This window comes from Rhododendron vialii, chromosome 4a (genome assembly GCF_030253575.1).
Source record: "Rhododendron vialii isolate Sample 1 chromosome 4a, ASM3025357v1".
NCBI classification, from domain to species: domain Eukaryota; kingdom Viridiplantae; phylum Streptophyta; class Magnoliopsida; order Ericales; family Ericaceae; genus Rhododendron; species Rhododendron vialii.
This window is the reverse complement of record NC_080560.1, coordinates 39,746,845-39,764,294: the sequence shown is the minus strand read 5'-3', so window position 1 is coordinate 39,764,294 and position 17,450 is coordinate 39,746,845. Positions and strand designations below refer to the sequence as shown.

The 17,450-nt window shown below is 39.2% G+C and overlaps 1 protein-coding gene across 1 annotated transcript; it reads right to left on the bottom strand.

Moving 5' to 3' along the window:
• Positions 1-15,163: 15,163 nt before the first annotated feature.
• Positions 15,164-17,138, bottom strand: LOC131321665 (adenylate isopentenyltransferase 5, chloroplastic). The gene is made up of 2 exons (XM_058352550.1): positions 16,833-17,138; positions 15,164-16,595 (listed from the first exon to the last, which is right to left on the bottom strand). The coding sequence occupies exon 2, from the start codon at positions 16,580-16,582 to the stop codon at positions 15,596-15,598; it is 987 nt and encodes a 328-aa protein (XP_058208533.1). The 5' UTR covers positions 16,583-16,595; positions 16,833-17,138; the 3' UTR covers positions 15,164-15,595.
• Between the last annotated feature and the right edge of the window lie 312 nt (positions 17,139-17,450).

The window sequence follows — 17,450 nt, the reverse complement described above, 5'->3', positions numbered from 1 at the left end:
CTAAAGAAAGAGCTGAGCAGAATGTTGTTGGATTAACGATAGAGATCAGATCCTACAAACTACTGTAGGAAGACAATTTATTAGTAGACTTTTGCTTGGTAAATCGTAATTTTTTTGCTGAAAAGAATGTACAAGAAAGCTCATGATTCAACCATAGTAGATTCATGTATTTCGTAAAAAAATACAGATAACCAACTTTAAGCAAGTTCGCAACTCTCATCGAACTTATGCTGACCGAATCACAACAATTCTCGAACAAGGTAATCCAATTCGAGCTAATCTTCAGACTACTTGTGTTGCGGTGAACTTTACACAAAGCATAAATCCTACTTCATCCTCATAGTCTCAAGAGTATCAGATCTAAAGTTTATGTAAAGATGCATTTCAGCCCGCCAAATTGGTGTGACTACTCGTATAGGAAGAAGTCTCTTTCTGTTGGTGCTATCAAGAATGCCTCGGCACTATTGAAGCCACCATTTTGAGCCATTCATGAACGTTAGATACAGTGAAAGCTCCACAATGTCGCAACGGGAGAAGGATCAGTGTCAAGAAGCAGGCCAAAACCTAGAAAAGCAAGGAACAACATGCGCTTGTCCGTTTGTCGACCATGGGGAGGTCATCTGATCACAAGTATTCGAAGGTGACGTCGCGAGAAGTTCACTAAACTTTATCATTTAGAGGAAGAAAGAGTCGTAACAAGGTTTCCGTAGGTGATACCCTTAGATTGATGTTTTGGTGCGCACGCGCACTACACTAATGTATTCAACGAGTTTATAACCTTGGTCGGAAGAGCCAAATAATCTTTTTTAGCAAAAACAAAAAGAGTCCGTCCTTATTCATATAGAATCCCATACTGAGGTAGAGTACCTACTTTAATTTTCTTGTCTTTCTCCTCCTAGGCCTACATGTGACCACGGAGGTGCCTCTTTTGTTTTTTGGGATGGTCCTTCAATGACAAAAAAAAATATCACATATTCCGATACAGTTTATACACTTTTCAATACGCTTTCATATATTCTTATGTACTTTTACACATTTCAACCTTAACAAGAGCTTACATGTACTAGAGAAGTTGGTACCTCAGACCTCATAATCAAAACAGAGAGAAAGAGAGAATTAAGTTGGTACCTCAGACCTCATTATCAAAACAGAGAGAGAGAGTGAGTGAGTGAGTGAGAGAGAGAAAATTACCTCAGACCTCATTATCAAAACAGAGAGAGAGAGAGAGAGAGAGAGAGAGAGAGAGAGGACCATATATATGCAGACTGGCTCTAACAATAATAACGCGTATAGGACAAAGGTGGTCATTTGCTTTTTTGTTTTTTGTTTTATAACTGAATGCCCAGGCCAGTTTGTGGGCGCATTGACTAATTTTGAGGTCCTGAAATTAGTGACCGGACAAACTCTTTAGTGGCCTAAGGTTTGAGATGTTTGACCTCCATAGGATTCGAACATGCAACATCATAGAGAACAAACACTTTTTCACTTTCTCATACCCACTTGGCCAAACCCTCAAGTTGTGTTCCTTGTTATTCGGGCCTTGTTGTTGGTGCGAAGTTAGCGACCGGACAAACTCTCTAGTGGTCTATGGTTTGAGATGTTTAACCTCCATAGGATTTGAACATGCAATATCATGGAGAACAAACACTTTTTCACTTTCTCATACCCACTTGGCCAAACCCCCAGGTTGTGGTCCTCGTTATTCGGGCCTCGTTGTTGGTGCATCTGCTTCATGCCTTTATCAAGGTACTAACTCTCTCTTCAATGATCTTTTGCATTGCAGTACCTCTATTTGATATCTTGATCAATTTTGTCCCATATAAAGCCCAAGCATATATAACAACTAAAGAAAGAGTTGAGTAGAATGTTGCGCGATTAACGATAGAGATCAGATCCTACAAACTACTGTAGGAAGACAATTTATTAGTAGACTTTTGCTGGGTAAATCGTAAATTTTTGCCGAAAAGAATGTACAAGAAAGCTCATGATTCAACCATAGTAGATTCATGTATTTCGTAAAAAAATATAGATAACCACCTTTAAGCAAGTTATGGCCTATGGGGTGGTCGCAACTCTCATCGAACTTATGCTGACGGATTCACAACAATTCTCGAACAAGGTAATCCAATTCGAGCTAATCTTCAGACTACTTGTGTTGCGGTGAACTTTACACCAAGCGTAAATCCTACTTTATCCTCATAGTCTCAAGAATATCAGATCTAAAGTTCATGTAAAGATGCATTTCAGCTTATCAAATTGGTGTGACTACTCGTATAGGAAGAAGTCTCTTTCTGTCAGTGCTATCAAGAATGCCTCAGCACTATTGAAGCCATTCATGAACGTCGGATACAGTGAAAACTCCACAATGTCGCAACGGGAGAAGGATAAGAGTCAAGAAGCAGGCCAAAACCTAGAAAAGACGTACTAAAATATTACTACTGTAGGAACTAGGAAGGTAGCCAAATGAAGAGACAATATTGGAAATTGAAAAAATGAGCAAAATCAAGAATAAGGACCTTGGAGTGATCTAAGAACTCGAGAGGAGGTCAAGATAGTTCAGGTTACAACTCGTATGGTATTGCCCTTAGGTTGGTCTTGCAAGATCCAGGCTTCAAAGTTGTTACGGAAACAAACCTGCCATCAAAAAGCTGAACAGCAAACCATCAAGAAATTTGTCTTTTCGATCACTTCAGTGTGCGTCTAGAATTACATTACGGGTTTGTGATGGGAAAGGAAAATGATACGAATACAAAAGGAAATCAATTTGGCTTCTTCTCTCATTATACATTCTTATCTTCTCACTCTACAATTCCGCCATAGTTACACAACTTGCGTACATTTGCATTCAACATAAACGTAACCCAAAAATGATCCAAGTCCAAATTATAAGAGTGGAGAAGGAATTCAAGGAACTAGCTTCTCAAGTATCAACAGGCAGGAGCACATATTTAACAATTCATGTTCTCTTTGTTTTCGATATCATTTTGGTGTCCCACCACAATTCCCTTCATCCAAAGTTCCAAACACAACCTCAATTTGCTGATATTAACGCTATACGATTTAGGCAATATACCTTTCCATCCATCTCTTTGACAGCCATTTGAGCAGACTCCTCCCTACTAAACCATAGGTATGCAAACCCCAAAGGCTGCTTGTTCTTTTTATCGGTTAAAATCTTAACTGTATGATACCAATTAACAAGTGTAAGACTGAAGTGCTGTTATGGTACGTCATCCATTCTTGACGTTTCTTCAAACAAAACTGAACCAGACATCATACAAGATAGTAAATAAATTCACCTCGGCTAACTTCCCCAAAATGTGAAAACATTGTCTTCAGTGTTCCCTCCGATGTCGATTGTGGAAGTCCTGCATCAATCGACTCATGGTCCTCAAACTATGGCCACTGAAACCTTTTGATGTTCGCCTTAGTTATTGGATTTTCAAAACAATCTATTATTGTCCAATCATTCCGGTTTCCTTTCAGATTCAACTGTGAGAGTTATGGAGTCTTTTCATATTAGCATTACATATTATAATACCTCGGGAGCCAGCAAAACTATTCTATAACTAAAATTTAACTGTCTCAATTCCAGGGCAATAAGCCAATCTATCCTGAATCGTAAGATTTTAACAGCACAACACATATCTATGTAGTTGCACATATATGCACCACTCTATTAAACACATTGGTTTCAATCCACAAAAGCCATGAGACAGTAGTTAATAAAAAACTGAAATGAGATAAATTAACAATGCAAGTGCATAAGTGGTTGGTGGGATGGGGTTCTTGGATTAGTCGAGGTCCGGATAAGCTGATCCAGACACCTGAGAAACACAATAATTTGGAAGAAAGTATTTACAAAACTAAATACTGTATACACTTTACGAAGATTATATTCGAAGGAAAACTGTCGGGTTCTGTAGAAGAGATGGAGCTGGTGCAGCAACGGAGCCTCTGAAGAAAAGGGTTAGGGTTCAAGAAATTGGGCGAGGCAGCAGAACCGGATGTTTCTGAAATCAAACAGATGGGTATTTTTGGGACAAGAGGTTTTGATATGAAGGGTTTAGGAAGTACAGAATTTCTGTGGAATTGAACATGGGAAAGTGGGCATGTAGATGGCGACCAAAGCAGAGCCATCCCGTAGCCCGAGCTTCTTCAATTGTGCAGTGGAGATTTTCTTTCTGTGTTTTTGCAAAATGCTGCAGGGGGAAAATTTAGGGGTGCAAACGAGCCAAGTCGGGTCGATCCAAATGTCCGGGTGTTCGAGATTGACTCGCTTAAATTCAATGAGCTCGAGTTTAAGTATTCGAGCTCGAACCGGATTTATTCATATTTGAGAATTCGAGATGAACGTGACTGGCTCTATAAACGAGTTTGAGATGTCATATGAGCTTAGCTACTGCTAGCTGGAGCTAAATATGTCTACCGAACAGCAAACAATCCAAATTTCTGTTTAAATTCAGCTCGTTTACTGAACCAACAAGCATTTTAACTGCTCACAAACATCTGTGTTTACTCGCAATCCTAGTATTGGGGTTTATAAGATACAACTAGTAAGAATTTGCTAGGGGAGCTTGTAAGCTTCTAATTGCACAATTTTTCTTTTTCTTTCTTTCTACATCAAAAGAAAACTAGAACTTACTAGTGCTACTATTACCAAGAAAATGTGAAGGGATGTGATTTTGACACTCTACTTTTAGTCAGTGGCACTCCATTTTTTTTATTTTGAAATCTCCCATAATTAAGACACAAAGTAGAGGGCCGGTGGCTAAAACTGGAGTGTCAAAATCAATTTTTAAATGTAAACCAGAGTCGATGAGGTAAATTCAATGAACACTTTTTTACCATAATTTGCATTTTAGTCACTGTTTCACAGAAGCTTGTTAGTGTAACCATTATTCATTTTATACGTAGCGAACATTACTAAACAAGGAAATCAAACCCCAAAATTCATACTGTAAATAATTTTCTCTGTAGCAAACAACCTGCTCCTCTATGTTGGCGTCCACTGCTGCCACCACCGCCACCCAGCCTGCCAACCCAGCTTCGAAACCCTTTTCTATAATTCTTCAGCTCCTCCGCCAACCCCCAAGTACACCTATAATACCCCATTTTCAGCCGCGATGCATCTGGTCCTCTATCTCAAAAAGATTGGATTTATGCCTTGGAAATCATACATACACATCTCCCCTCTCACCCCACCAACATCTCTTAGTTCCACTTATGGTAGGAATTAACCATGCTACTGGTACATATAATCTGTGCACAGATTGTGCACAAATTTTATAGTGGGGCCCATCACGGGTCCCACACAAATGATCCAAGCCGTTCATTAAATGTAAAATATTTTTTGAAGAGTTCCTGTAAAAAATCAGCTCAATGTAATATCTATAAGTGCTCGATCCAATCATCTAAATTTTCATTCAGATTTTCGGGTAATGAAAAGTTAGATGATTAGATCAAGCACCTATAGGTATTGGATTGAGCTAATTTTTTACAAGAACCCTTGAAAAAATGTTTTACATTTAATGAACGACTCGGATCATTTATGTGGGACCCATGGTGGACCCCACCATAAAATCTGTGCACAATCTGTGCACAGATTGTATGTACCAGTAGCATTTCGGCTTATGGTAGATTGCCACAATAGTCAATAGACATGGCATTGAGAAATGGCATTATTTGGGTGTACATGGAAAGAAACAACGGGGTTTATTTAGAAGCTCTCAATCTGCAAGGGCAAAGCTAGTGGAATGGTAGCTGAGTGATATGCACCGTGTACCATTTTTGTCATGGTTAATTTTCGATAAATAGGGTTGAAAATTGGAACTGTGTGTAATTCACTTTTTCTAGTTGCTAATTGAAAAAATAATTAGATTAACAAGTTAATAAAATAGTAGATATATATTAACAACAAAATGTAACTTTGATTCGCAATTGACTTTGATGACTTTTCATATTTTGGAAACGATGGATGATAGCCTCGTTTGTAATGATTTCAAAACAATCGACGAAACCCTTGTTCTATTTGAAGAACGAATGAACAAGCTGTTGACCTTTGGAGATTTTGTAGGTGAAGATTCTATTTTGACCCCCTTTTTTCTCTAAGTACAAAACCCTTTTATGGGCTGGGGCAAAATTGAATTTTAAATTGGTGTCAAGTGAGTGAAAATGGGATGAAAATTATACCCGTTCCTATAGGAAAATTTGGGAGGCAGTGGGATGACCTGCTCTCACACTCCCTCCGCCCTTGGTTACGGGCCTTCAGGGCCATGGTCCACCACAGAAAGAAGAGGACTACAGTCCTATGCCTTTGGGCCGTATTGGATAGCAGTAGGCGAGACAAGCCCATCTCTCTCTCTCTCTCTCTCTCTCTCTCTCTCTCTCTCTCTCTCTCTCTCTCAAGAACTGAGAGACAAGTCCTTTTTTTTTTGAACAAAAGAGACAAGTCCAATTTGTTCCACTTAAAGTTCCCATCTAGATTGACAATACCATACGGGTCCACATTCATCTTTCGGCCCTAATAATCCAAAGGTCTCGATTCACCATGGTCACTATGTATTTGCAGGCATTTTGGTTAAGAATCAAGCTTCAGCTTTATTCCCAAAAAAAGCAACTATATTCATAAGCTCTAGATTAAGTTAATTTATCTTGCATGCAAAAGTCCTGCGACAATAGTCATAACTTTTTAATTGATTAATTCGTTTACAGAAAAAGGTCAATTCTATTTTCTTAACACGAACAAAACATGAGTACTTCTAGATAACTCAGTCTTAAAAAGTTATTTGTTCGACTTTTTTTTTTTGTCAAGTAGCCGCGATTGTTCTTAAATTTTGATATAGTAGATTAATCAATGGATTCCATCAAGCTTTAATATTGTTTTGTATTATCAACGATCTCTACATAGCTCTGTTTGATGATATCATGAGGAGTTAGTCATGAGTTACATATATGATATAATAGGCAATAGTTTACTCATTTCGGGTCGAAAAAACAACTCAAGCAACTCAACGGACGTTAGTAACTCAATCAACAAGTTACATTTGTCTGGTCAAAATGAACGAGAAGTATAATATGTTTAGGATAGAGTTGAATCGGCCATGTGATTACGGATGCCCAACCAACATGATCTCTTACATGGTTGTTTTACTCGACTGCCTTAAAAAGTCAATGCTATTGAGAGCACAACAGCTATCCCTGTTCTAGGATAAAAATACAACTTTAAATGCCCGTGGTTGGCTTTCTTTTTTAACTTTTTTACTTTTACGTCAATCGAGCAATATGAGAGTTCAATGATTAGTATTATCTTCCCAACGAATGATTCTATCATGATAAAATGCCTTTCGGTTTTTTAGGAAGTTCTTGAATACAATGCTAACTTTCTCAAAAAGAACTTTCTTATATGGTGATATATGCCGAAATACAACGTTAACTTTCTCGAAAGAACTTTCTTATATGGTGATATATTCCGAAATACAACGTTAACTTTCTCAAAAGAACTTTCTTATATGGTGATATATTCCGATAAGCAAGGATTAGCTAGGTGGATCTGGTAATTGGTCTGTTCCGATTCTAATTAAGTATCTAGCTTATAAACACATTCTTTGATTAGACAGAGAATGCAATTGATCACAATATTTTTCCATAAGGACAGTTTTTTGAGATGAAATTGTTGAAAAAACAGCCAAACCGACAAATATTCAACAACACGAAGAATAGTCAAGTAAAGAACGTGAATAGAAGATTTATGTGGTTTCCTAGTTGGTTAACTGAGCATATATATATATATATATATATATATATATATATATAGATGGTTTAGATCAATTTTCACTATGTATCGAATGAACAGAGAGTACAGACTGCGTCGACTGCGTATTACATGTATCTACATCCTAAGATCGTCATAACTAATTGCTCTAACATTCCCTGACATAGTCAGCAAAGTGACAATTATAAATCGAATCAGACTTCATAAAACCCAACAAATTAAAAGTCAAGGTGTTTTTGTTATCTTGAGGTGTTTAGGTCAGTTTACGCATACCTCGACTAATCCCTAGAGATCAATCCCATCTACCAATTTGCAAGTTCTCATTTAAAGTTAGGACAAAGTGGCCAGCAGCCACATGATTGGAACCACAAGAATTGATAGCGGGTTTCGAATATAAAATTTAGAAGGGACCAAACCACTAAGTTTATGAAATTATCTAAAGTACTATAAAGTCTCAGAGGGGGGTGAATGGGACTACCAATTTAAAATTAAACCAACCAATAACACAAGCCAACCATTCAAATTCTATGCCAAACAATTCATATAAGCAATCTAAGTCAAGAGCAATAAAGCTAAAGAACGCAAATATCGTGATATATGTGGAAACTACTTAAACCATGGCTTAACCATCAAATTGCTATAGATCAAAAGGTTTACAAAGTGCTTACAAGAGAGTGTTAGATTTTTTGGAGGGTTCCAACCTAAAACCAATTGGCAATAGGTGGAGTAGCCTCTAGAATTTATTAACCAAGCTTGGGTGGCTTAGATGAGCGATGTGAGACAAGTCTAACACTCCCCCTCACGTCCAGCCCGGATGCACGTGGAGGTGATAGACCAGGAGCTGACTGACTGACTCGGGCGACAGAGATGACAGAGACTTTCCCACAAGAGGTGAGGCCACCCAAGACCTAGCTCTGATACCATGTTAGATTTCTTGAAGGGTTCCAACCTAAAATCAATTGGCAATAGGTGGAGTAGCCTCTAGAATTGATTAATCAAGTTTGGGTGGCTTAGATGAGCAATGTGGGACAAGTCTAACAGGAGTTACAAACTAACCCCAATAGCTCAACCTAACTCCACAACTTTGATGTAGCTTCCCAAGCCCCTTCTTGATCCTATAACCACCACGAGTCCAACACCTCGATTTTGCTCATTACAGCTCCGGTATCATTCAACCATGCAGTTTCATAGGCATGAATATATGGATTTTAAAAAGTGAAGGTTTTTGCAAAACAAAATCAACCTAGAGAGAATACATGAGATCAGTATTTCTTTAGATTGAACTAAGATGATCAAATACAAGATTAATTCAGATCATCAAAATGCAAATGAAATCACCAGTGTAAAAGAGGGAATGCTTTCTCTCTCTAAAAGTGGACCAATGTAACACTTGTGAGTTGTGACCTAAAATGGTGAAAAATATGCTTATATATGAATCAGGTATGCCTTAATCTTTCCACCAATCACAAAACAAGGAAATGTGCTGAAGCAACTAAGGCTCGTGCAAGGGCCTTAGGGGGTGTTCCAGTTTTGGGAAAAAAAAAGTTTTAGAAAAGAAATGTAATTTCAAGCTCAAAAATTTTGTATTTACGCAAATAATTTTTCTAGTAATATGGATCTTGTTTGATAGGTCTCATTGAGATTTTTTAAACGGTACAAAAAAAAATTATTTTCATTATATTTGAGCTTGAAATTACTTTCTTTTTAAAAAAAAAAGCGGAACGGCACCTTAGTCATACTGAGGCGCTACTACAGCACAAGCCCTCTGAATCTAAGAGTAAATTAAACAGGTAGCCCTTAGGAACAAAACATGCTTTCTCAAATCAATGTTCCATTTAGCACAAATGAAGCCTCAGACTAATGCAATCAGGAGAATTCACAAAACATTTAGTCATTGATAAAAACTTATATATGATGCACATGGAAAAATGTTTAAGCTAAATGCGTATGAGATGCATATACCCCTTCAATCAAATTCCAATCAAATTGCACGATAAGACATCCTCAATCAACTCTTGAACCAACAGGCAGAGTATCTAGTCTAGACAAACTAAAAACACCTCCCGAATCCAAATTAATGGGAAAAGAATATGAATACAAACTGTGGGGGTTCGGTTTTATCGAGATCTTGACTGTGGGTCAGTTCCTTCCTCTGCTGCTCCGCGTGCCCACTGCCAAAACCTGCAACAAGTCACTAGGGCTGTGGAAGCCCAATGACCCTCCGACTATCGATCAAGTTAGATGTAGGGAGAAATGTATAGGTCTAGGGTTATGGTAGAATGACATACCTCTCTAGGTTAGAGTCCCTTTGTATTTATAGATCTTGCTTTGCTTGGCCTCCAAGCTAGCGCGTGGAGGATACGCTCTGGTAACCGCCTCGGGTGACGTCATATGTAATGTAGAGGATAAGGCGGTTACAGAGCACATGGTCAGGTCAGATCCCAATGATTATTCTCCTGGCGTAACTGCATGGGGTCTTCTTGGCGTAACCGTCTTCCTTCAAGCGGCCTCGGGGAGTCGGGGTCGGGCATGCTTCGCATTCTTGGACAACACAAGACCCGGCCGGACTTCTCCCACCGAGCGATGTTCCTAGGGGACGCCATGGGATCCCTCTCTATGTTGGATGAGGAGTCCCGCTTGGAGCATTGTAGCTCGGTGGGCAGTCCGAACCCCATTTCCAGAGCCACTACACAGACTCCAATGGTTTGTCATATTCGAAAATCGCCAATAATATCAATAGTTTGAAGCTTGACCACTATGCGAATCATTGGATTTGTCCACTGCAAATTTCGCAAACCTCTGTTAGGAACTTTTTGAAGGCTTTTAAACCTTCTCTGAGTTCTATCCACCAACGTTTGAGTTTTGCCACAAATCCGTTAATACGGACAAATATATAATTAGGCCAAACTATCAGCGAGTCGTGGTGCAGTCACGTAGTTGGGTTCTTAACAAATGAGTGCAGTGGCGACAGCCGCGATACCATCTTAGAAATAGCCAGTAAAAGTCACCACGCAGTTGTGTTCTTAACAAAGGAGTGCAGTGGCGATAGCCGCGATACCATCTTAGAAATAGCCAATAAAAGTTGATTAGAAGAAGAGAGAACAAGTTATTTACGGTAAAACGCAATTTCAGTCATTCGTTTCGACAATTAATGATCCGTTTATGGGTTGCTTGGTGAAGAAGTTTTTCTCTTAGAAGGAGAAATAGCCAATCAAATGAAGAATTTCTGCGAAGCTTCCGCGTACGAAAAGTGTACACGGACTTAGCTAGCTGAAAAGGCAAGAGTACAAAATTGTACAATCATGGGTCAACTTTCCGATTCTACGGGAATATAAGGTTGGAAGCATTTCATTCGGAGTGATTCGACATCTTGGCTCTAATAAATGCTACAAGTATTGTTTACTACTCCTTTAGTCCCTATTTAATAGTTTTTTTTAAGTTCGTATCATTTTTTAATTGCTTATTTTGAACTGAAGGTGAGCTTTGTGAGCAAAAGTAGCAATTCGGCGGTACACTTGGTGGCCAAGAATGCTGTGAGAGAGAGCGGGATTCATATGTGGGAATTTTAACCCCCCAACCCCTTGGCTTTTTGTTTCTCTTCAAGAGGATCGATGAAGGCCCCTATAATGTATTGATTTTTTCCTTATCAATAATACTATCCTTATCTTTGGCAAAAAAAATAAAAATTCTACCAAATAAGATTCATATTGCATATAAAATTTATTACCGATTTAAAGATATAATTCATTTTTTATCCGGTTAAAATGGAACGAGCTAGGGACCATTAAATGGGACGGAGGGAGGAGTATACTATGCACAATTATCAACATTCGAGAACAAGTTTATTGGTGGTTCTAACTCGGAATTATGAAAAGAAAAAACCACAAAAAAAAAAAAAGAAAAGATCAGAGAGACATATCACCACTATTTCATGCACATTGATCAATGCCGACGATAAAGTTTTACTAACTACTACGGTTAAGTATCCGGCCAGAACAAAAATTTGAAAGAAAGTGACGGATTGTCGTTGGTATGGTGCACCTTAACACGTCCCGATCGCTCGGTACCACCATGATGTACCACCGTGTACTAAGAGCCGTGTCATTATGGTGGCACACAGCTAGCCGCCATACACAGATTCGTTCAAAATTTCCAAAAAATATTGCAAGTTGACGTAGATATATGCATTGCTCGACAACGTTCGATCACTTGTAAGATAGTGACTGACGGAGAGATCTATGTGTAGTTGCATATATTCGCACATGTGTGGCTCAATTGGACCATTTCTTGCCAGGCTTCATCAACTTAGCTAGATTGGAACATCCTATCTCATTCAACTTTAGCTTTTCCACTACACGAAAGAGCACAATGATACAAAAAGGGATACAGTAGCTTTACTTCAAGTATAATCTCCCTTTGTCTTTTTATTTTTTTGGGTGGGATTTATAATGCGTGAAATGAATACGTGATGTTATACGTCTTCTGATAGGTAGATTAGAGCGATCATACAATTACGGAAAAAATCAAAAGAAGGGTACAAAGTTCGTGTTGTGAGCTACATACTCTTTATAAAGTCTTAGAATATGCCATTAACGTTTGCATTTTTCCTAAGAGTATGCATGTCCGTCGGTTCACCGTCAGGTATGACTACCGTCGGTGTGGCTTTAGCATTAGCGATGTTGCATTTACTTCATGAGCAATTTTCATTCACTTGTTTCCTTATTTATCTCATGACTCATGAGTCCATAAGAACCATAAGAAGTATACGTGACTGCCTTGATCTCTCATCGATCAATTGGCTAAGGTGGGTCCAATCGAAATGGGAGATGCTGCTAAGCACCCTGTGCTTGGCAGCGGTGCCGAGATCCCGCTGCTCATCTCGACATGGACGGTTCCGAGTAGATAAAGATCCGAGCCGTTCGTTGCTCGAATTAAGATCCAAGCCGTTGATCGCCGAGATTGACGGCCAGATCGGCCGCGGGGGTGCTTAGTAGCATCCCGGGTCCGTTCCAGTCGGCTCCACACATCCCATGACCAGTGTTTTCTTGTGTCTTTCAGTCTTTGTGTACTATTTGAAATCCACAAGGCCTATGAAAATTTATAATAATACTGGAGTACAAGAAAAACAAGGTCACAAGGAGAATACATTCCTTTCCCTTCTGCTTTTTTTTTCCTTACAACTCTTTCCTCCTCCAATATTCTATCAAAGGGTGGTGCCAAAGGATGTGAAAAGATACCAAGAAAGTATGGAAATTATTATCTCCTTTTTCTATATGGGATGCCATGAGCCAAGATTAAGCTACTTTCACTAAAGTTTGATAAGATTTTGACTACACATGAAGTTCGACAAAGTGAAAGCTAATTATAAACAAGGAAAGCTTCTAATTGTGGACCCATATGCCTTTTCAACATGGGGAGGTGAGCGGTATAAACACAACTCTCATCATATTATTATACAGTTGGAATCGAAGGATCGTTTATTTTGTAAGGCTCATCAAATAGGTTGTTCATATTAAAATCACATTGATTGGATTTCGAAATTCACATAATCAAATTATACTAGTTTGGAAATTGTCTAATTAACAAGTATGATTTTGAAAATGGATTGTTCGTTTTGAAAGTCAAAATGTAGAATCGTGTGTATATCTAGTATGTGCCTACAAATAGGGATGGGTAATAGGTAATTTCATGTCATTTTCGTGTTATATATCAAAATCTTATTTATAAAATCCCACAACATTTTTCAACTTATCAAATCTTTCGTGTCATATTCGGGTCGTGTTGTCATGTCAAAAAGTCCTATTTTTCGCTAAATTTTTATTTTTTTTAGTTGACAGTTCATCAAACTAATGTCCAATGTATAGAATTACCCATAAAAATATTTATTTTTAGCTCAATTATATGAATTTATTTTATTTTTCGTGTGTATATCTAGTATGTACCTACAAACACAACCAAATTATCAAGAATTGTGAAAGTAGTTGAGGTGCGCTGACCCGAACACCCAAAATTAAAAAAAAAGAAGAAAAAAAGACGGACCTAGTTATTCATCTTGTAAGGTTCATCGAACAGAAAATTCATGTAAAAACCATGCCAATTGACATCGACGTTCACATTATAAATGGTATTTGTTTGAAAATGGTGAGACAGGCAATCTTTTGGAAATAAATTGTGCATTTTTACACAAATATTATTCAATCAGAAAGCTACTATACCAGTATTGAATCAACTTGATGTTTCTATGAACGATCTTTTGCAACTCTTCAGACAAACTTAATGGTTGGAATAAGAGAAATGTACCCAAGGTGAGCCCTGGTTGAGCTCCCCTACATCCTTAATTTTTGATCCTATCTCGGGCACACAATTAATAATGATCCCAACCTATCATATTGTAGATATCTCTAGAAAGTTGATTTAACTGGACATCAACAGTCTGATTATTATTTTACTTAACGAATAGTGAATATAAATTAAAACTTAAACTATGCACTTTAAATGAGTTGTTTACATATCTATTCATGTCCGATGAACTAATTTTTAATGAGGATATAGTTCTTTTGCGAGATTTATGAGATGAATAGTTTTGGTCCAATGTTGTGAGCCCATAAAGAATTTAGAGAGTTGTGGGAGAAAACTGAACCTGGTGAGTCCTAAGTCACATAATGCGTGTGTTGATGCATAACGCACGCATGGGTGCGAGTGTGACACATTTTTGAGACATTCCAAGCTACCAAACTTTGTGATAGCGAAAGTAGAAAAAAAAATAAGCGCGGAGCAAGAATTAAGATCGATCACGGAGGGTTGTAGGGAAAGATTATGTGACTAAAAGGTGAGCCCACCACTCCCCCGGAATCATAGGGCCAGAGGACTATTTTTGGTCTTTCCTCACTCCCTTTGATAGATTCCCAGGTTGACATATGATTTCAGGGACACACGACACGGGGGGGAATAATAATCCGGTATCTCAAATCACAACCGTCTACTCAACATCAAACGTCCATCCAAGCATATACTTTTCCATGGTGGGTACGTACCATTGAGGCCGTACGAAGAGTAATTCAGGATCTTCTGTCTTGTGTTGGGAAAAGGATTGCGCGGTCTTGGAACACGGCCAGATCGTCTCGTGCTAACTGCCACGTGACTGTACCCGAAGATCACTCAGAGAGAACAATGGAGTGTCACCTAGTGGGTCGACAACTAACTTTTTTACGGAGATTACCCTAAGGTCGGTGCGGCGATTAGTCATCCTTAAATAAAAGAGTGGTCTTTATAAAGGTTAGTCGTTGTGTGTCACAGGCCACCTACTACCTCTCCTATACATTCGATCGATCAAGTTTGTCACTGGAAGCAAATAGCATAGCGATATTCCAGTTTATTCATAGAGACGGATGCATGCAAATATATACCATAATAATAGTAACTCAGAATAATACAGCTCATGTGAAAAGATATCTCACACTGAAAAAAAAAACAACCAAAAACTGCACTCTCACTCTCACTCTCACTCTAACTAACAAAGAGTCACAAATGGATGGGTCCACAAAGGTAGGACCCAGAAGGTTTATTGGAGAATTGCACAAAGTTTTGGTGGGCCTCACCGAACCCACAATGCACCCGCACTACGAAGTACCAAAATAGGCTCGTGCCACATGTATATATAGGTGTCGATGTATAAATGGCATGGCAGGGGCCCAGCAGCACGGATTTCAAAATTGCTCCCCCAACTGTGCGGCCGCCAAATGCAGGTACTTGTTTATATGGCACGTGGCACCTTGACGTACTTTATTTGCAGTAAAAAAGTAGATTCTTGGGTGGGCTCAACTAGTGAGTTGCGGCCGCGATTGCGGCGGCAGAAGATGCTCCAAGGACGGCGGCCGCAGAGATGGTGGCGGGAGCCGTGATGGCCGCCATGAAGTCATCTTGGCATAGGAAATGGTCCACGATTGCGGTGCTCGGTCTAGCCACGAGCTTCTCCCAAGCCTCCTCTGCATCGGTCCCGTGCTTCAAGAAAGCTTCGGTGGCATCGAGGCGGTGCATTTTCCACTCCAGTTGATTTTGTAGCCTCATAATGTTTTGCAACTGACAACAAGCCAATTTGCAGTTGTTAGACTTGATTTTCTCGATTGCTCCCCTGAGCAGCATATCTTTGGTCTCATCATCAACATTTGCTTCATTCCGTAGAAACTGATCCATTTCGGGCACTCCGATAGCACGCCTAATTCCACGCGTGTAATCAGCGCTTGGATCAAAAATCACCCTAACTTCGTCTACTAAACCGGCTTCTACCATCCGATCCACCCGGTCTGAGACGAACGAATGCAGGACTGGCAAAGACACATCCACCCACAAAAGACAACATTCGTATTTCGACCGGAATTCCATGTCGTCGTTCACCAGAGCCTTGATAAATGAATTGGACCCGCCGGCGATGATTGGAAGCCGATTCCGCCTGGAGATGGATTCAACGGCGAGCGATGCATGACGGCAGAAATCAAAGGGCGTGAAATCCGTGTAAGGATCCACTAGCCCCAGCAAATGATGGGGCACGCCGTGGCACTCCTCCTCGGTGACTTTGTTGGTGGCAATGCCGAGACCCTTGTAGACTTGCATCTTATCCGAGTTGACAATCTCGGCCGGAAATCGAGTAGCCAAGTCGATGGAAAGCCTCGATTTTCCTGTGCCGGTCGCTCCCATGACCACCACCACCTTCTCCTTCCGGCGCCAAGGTATGTACGAATCCATATGCAGCCCCCCGGGGAAACCCACCAGAGGCTGCGCTTGCTTACAAGCAGAGAAAGAAATTCTCATGTTATTTCGAATCCTGCAAAGACCAAACAATGAGAGATCGATATCAAACAAAATGAATCATATATATGTAACACGAATATCTCATGAATTCCTGCATTTGAAATTTAAACCGAAGCACATGTAGAGGACTCTCGGTTAATCAAACGATCCATAGCGCGATACACTCAAATTAATACTCCATATTTGTAGTAAGAGAACATACCCAGAAATTCAAATATGCAGAGCATGTAATATGGATCAACATACATACCTTTAGTACCGCAGATTCGACGAATCGGTGAAGAAGATAACGAGAAACTCTGTAGAAGCTCTGTATTTCCCCTGCAGTTTTGAATGAGAAATATAACTGAAATGGTATATAGAGCAAAGGTAGTGGGAAATTGGTTCTCTGTATATATGTTTTTTCTTTGTTTTGTACTATGAGATTCACAAAGTTACTTGTATATTATCCAGTATTGGAGGGGGGGAATTTTGATGGATATATGAGAAGAAATATATGTGCAGAAGACTTGGTGGGTTTGTGAATGGCTGAGTGAACAAGCTCGATGATCACTTGGAGGAAGTCAGTTGAGCTGGCTGGGTTTTTATGGAGCAATGGAGGTGGGGGAGAAATATTCCATGGGGTTCACACCTATTATGAGTACACTTTTTTTTTCTTTTTGAATTGCGAAAAAGAATTTTATTAATCTTTGAAAGATCAAAAGGAGTAAAGAAAAAAGCAACAAGTGTCCATCCGACATCTAAATCCTTAATTGGCAAAATGCTAATCAAGAAATGCTCAGATATAGCAATACAAAGTAGAGTCCAACACCTAAAAGGCCTAAAAGTACAGATAAAACAATAAGCACAAATGAGATACAACTTAAAC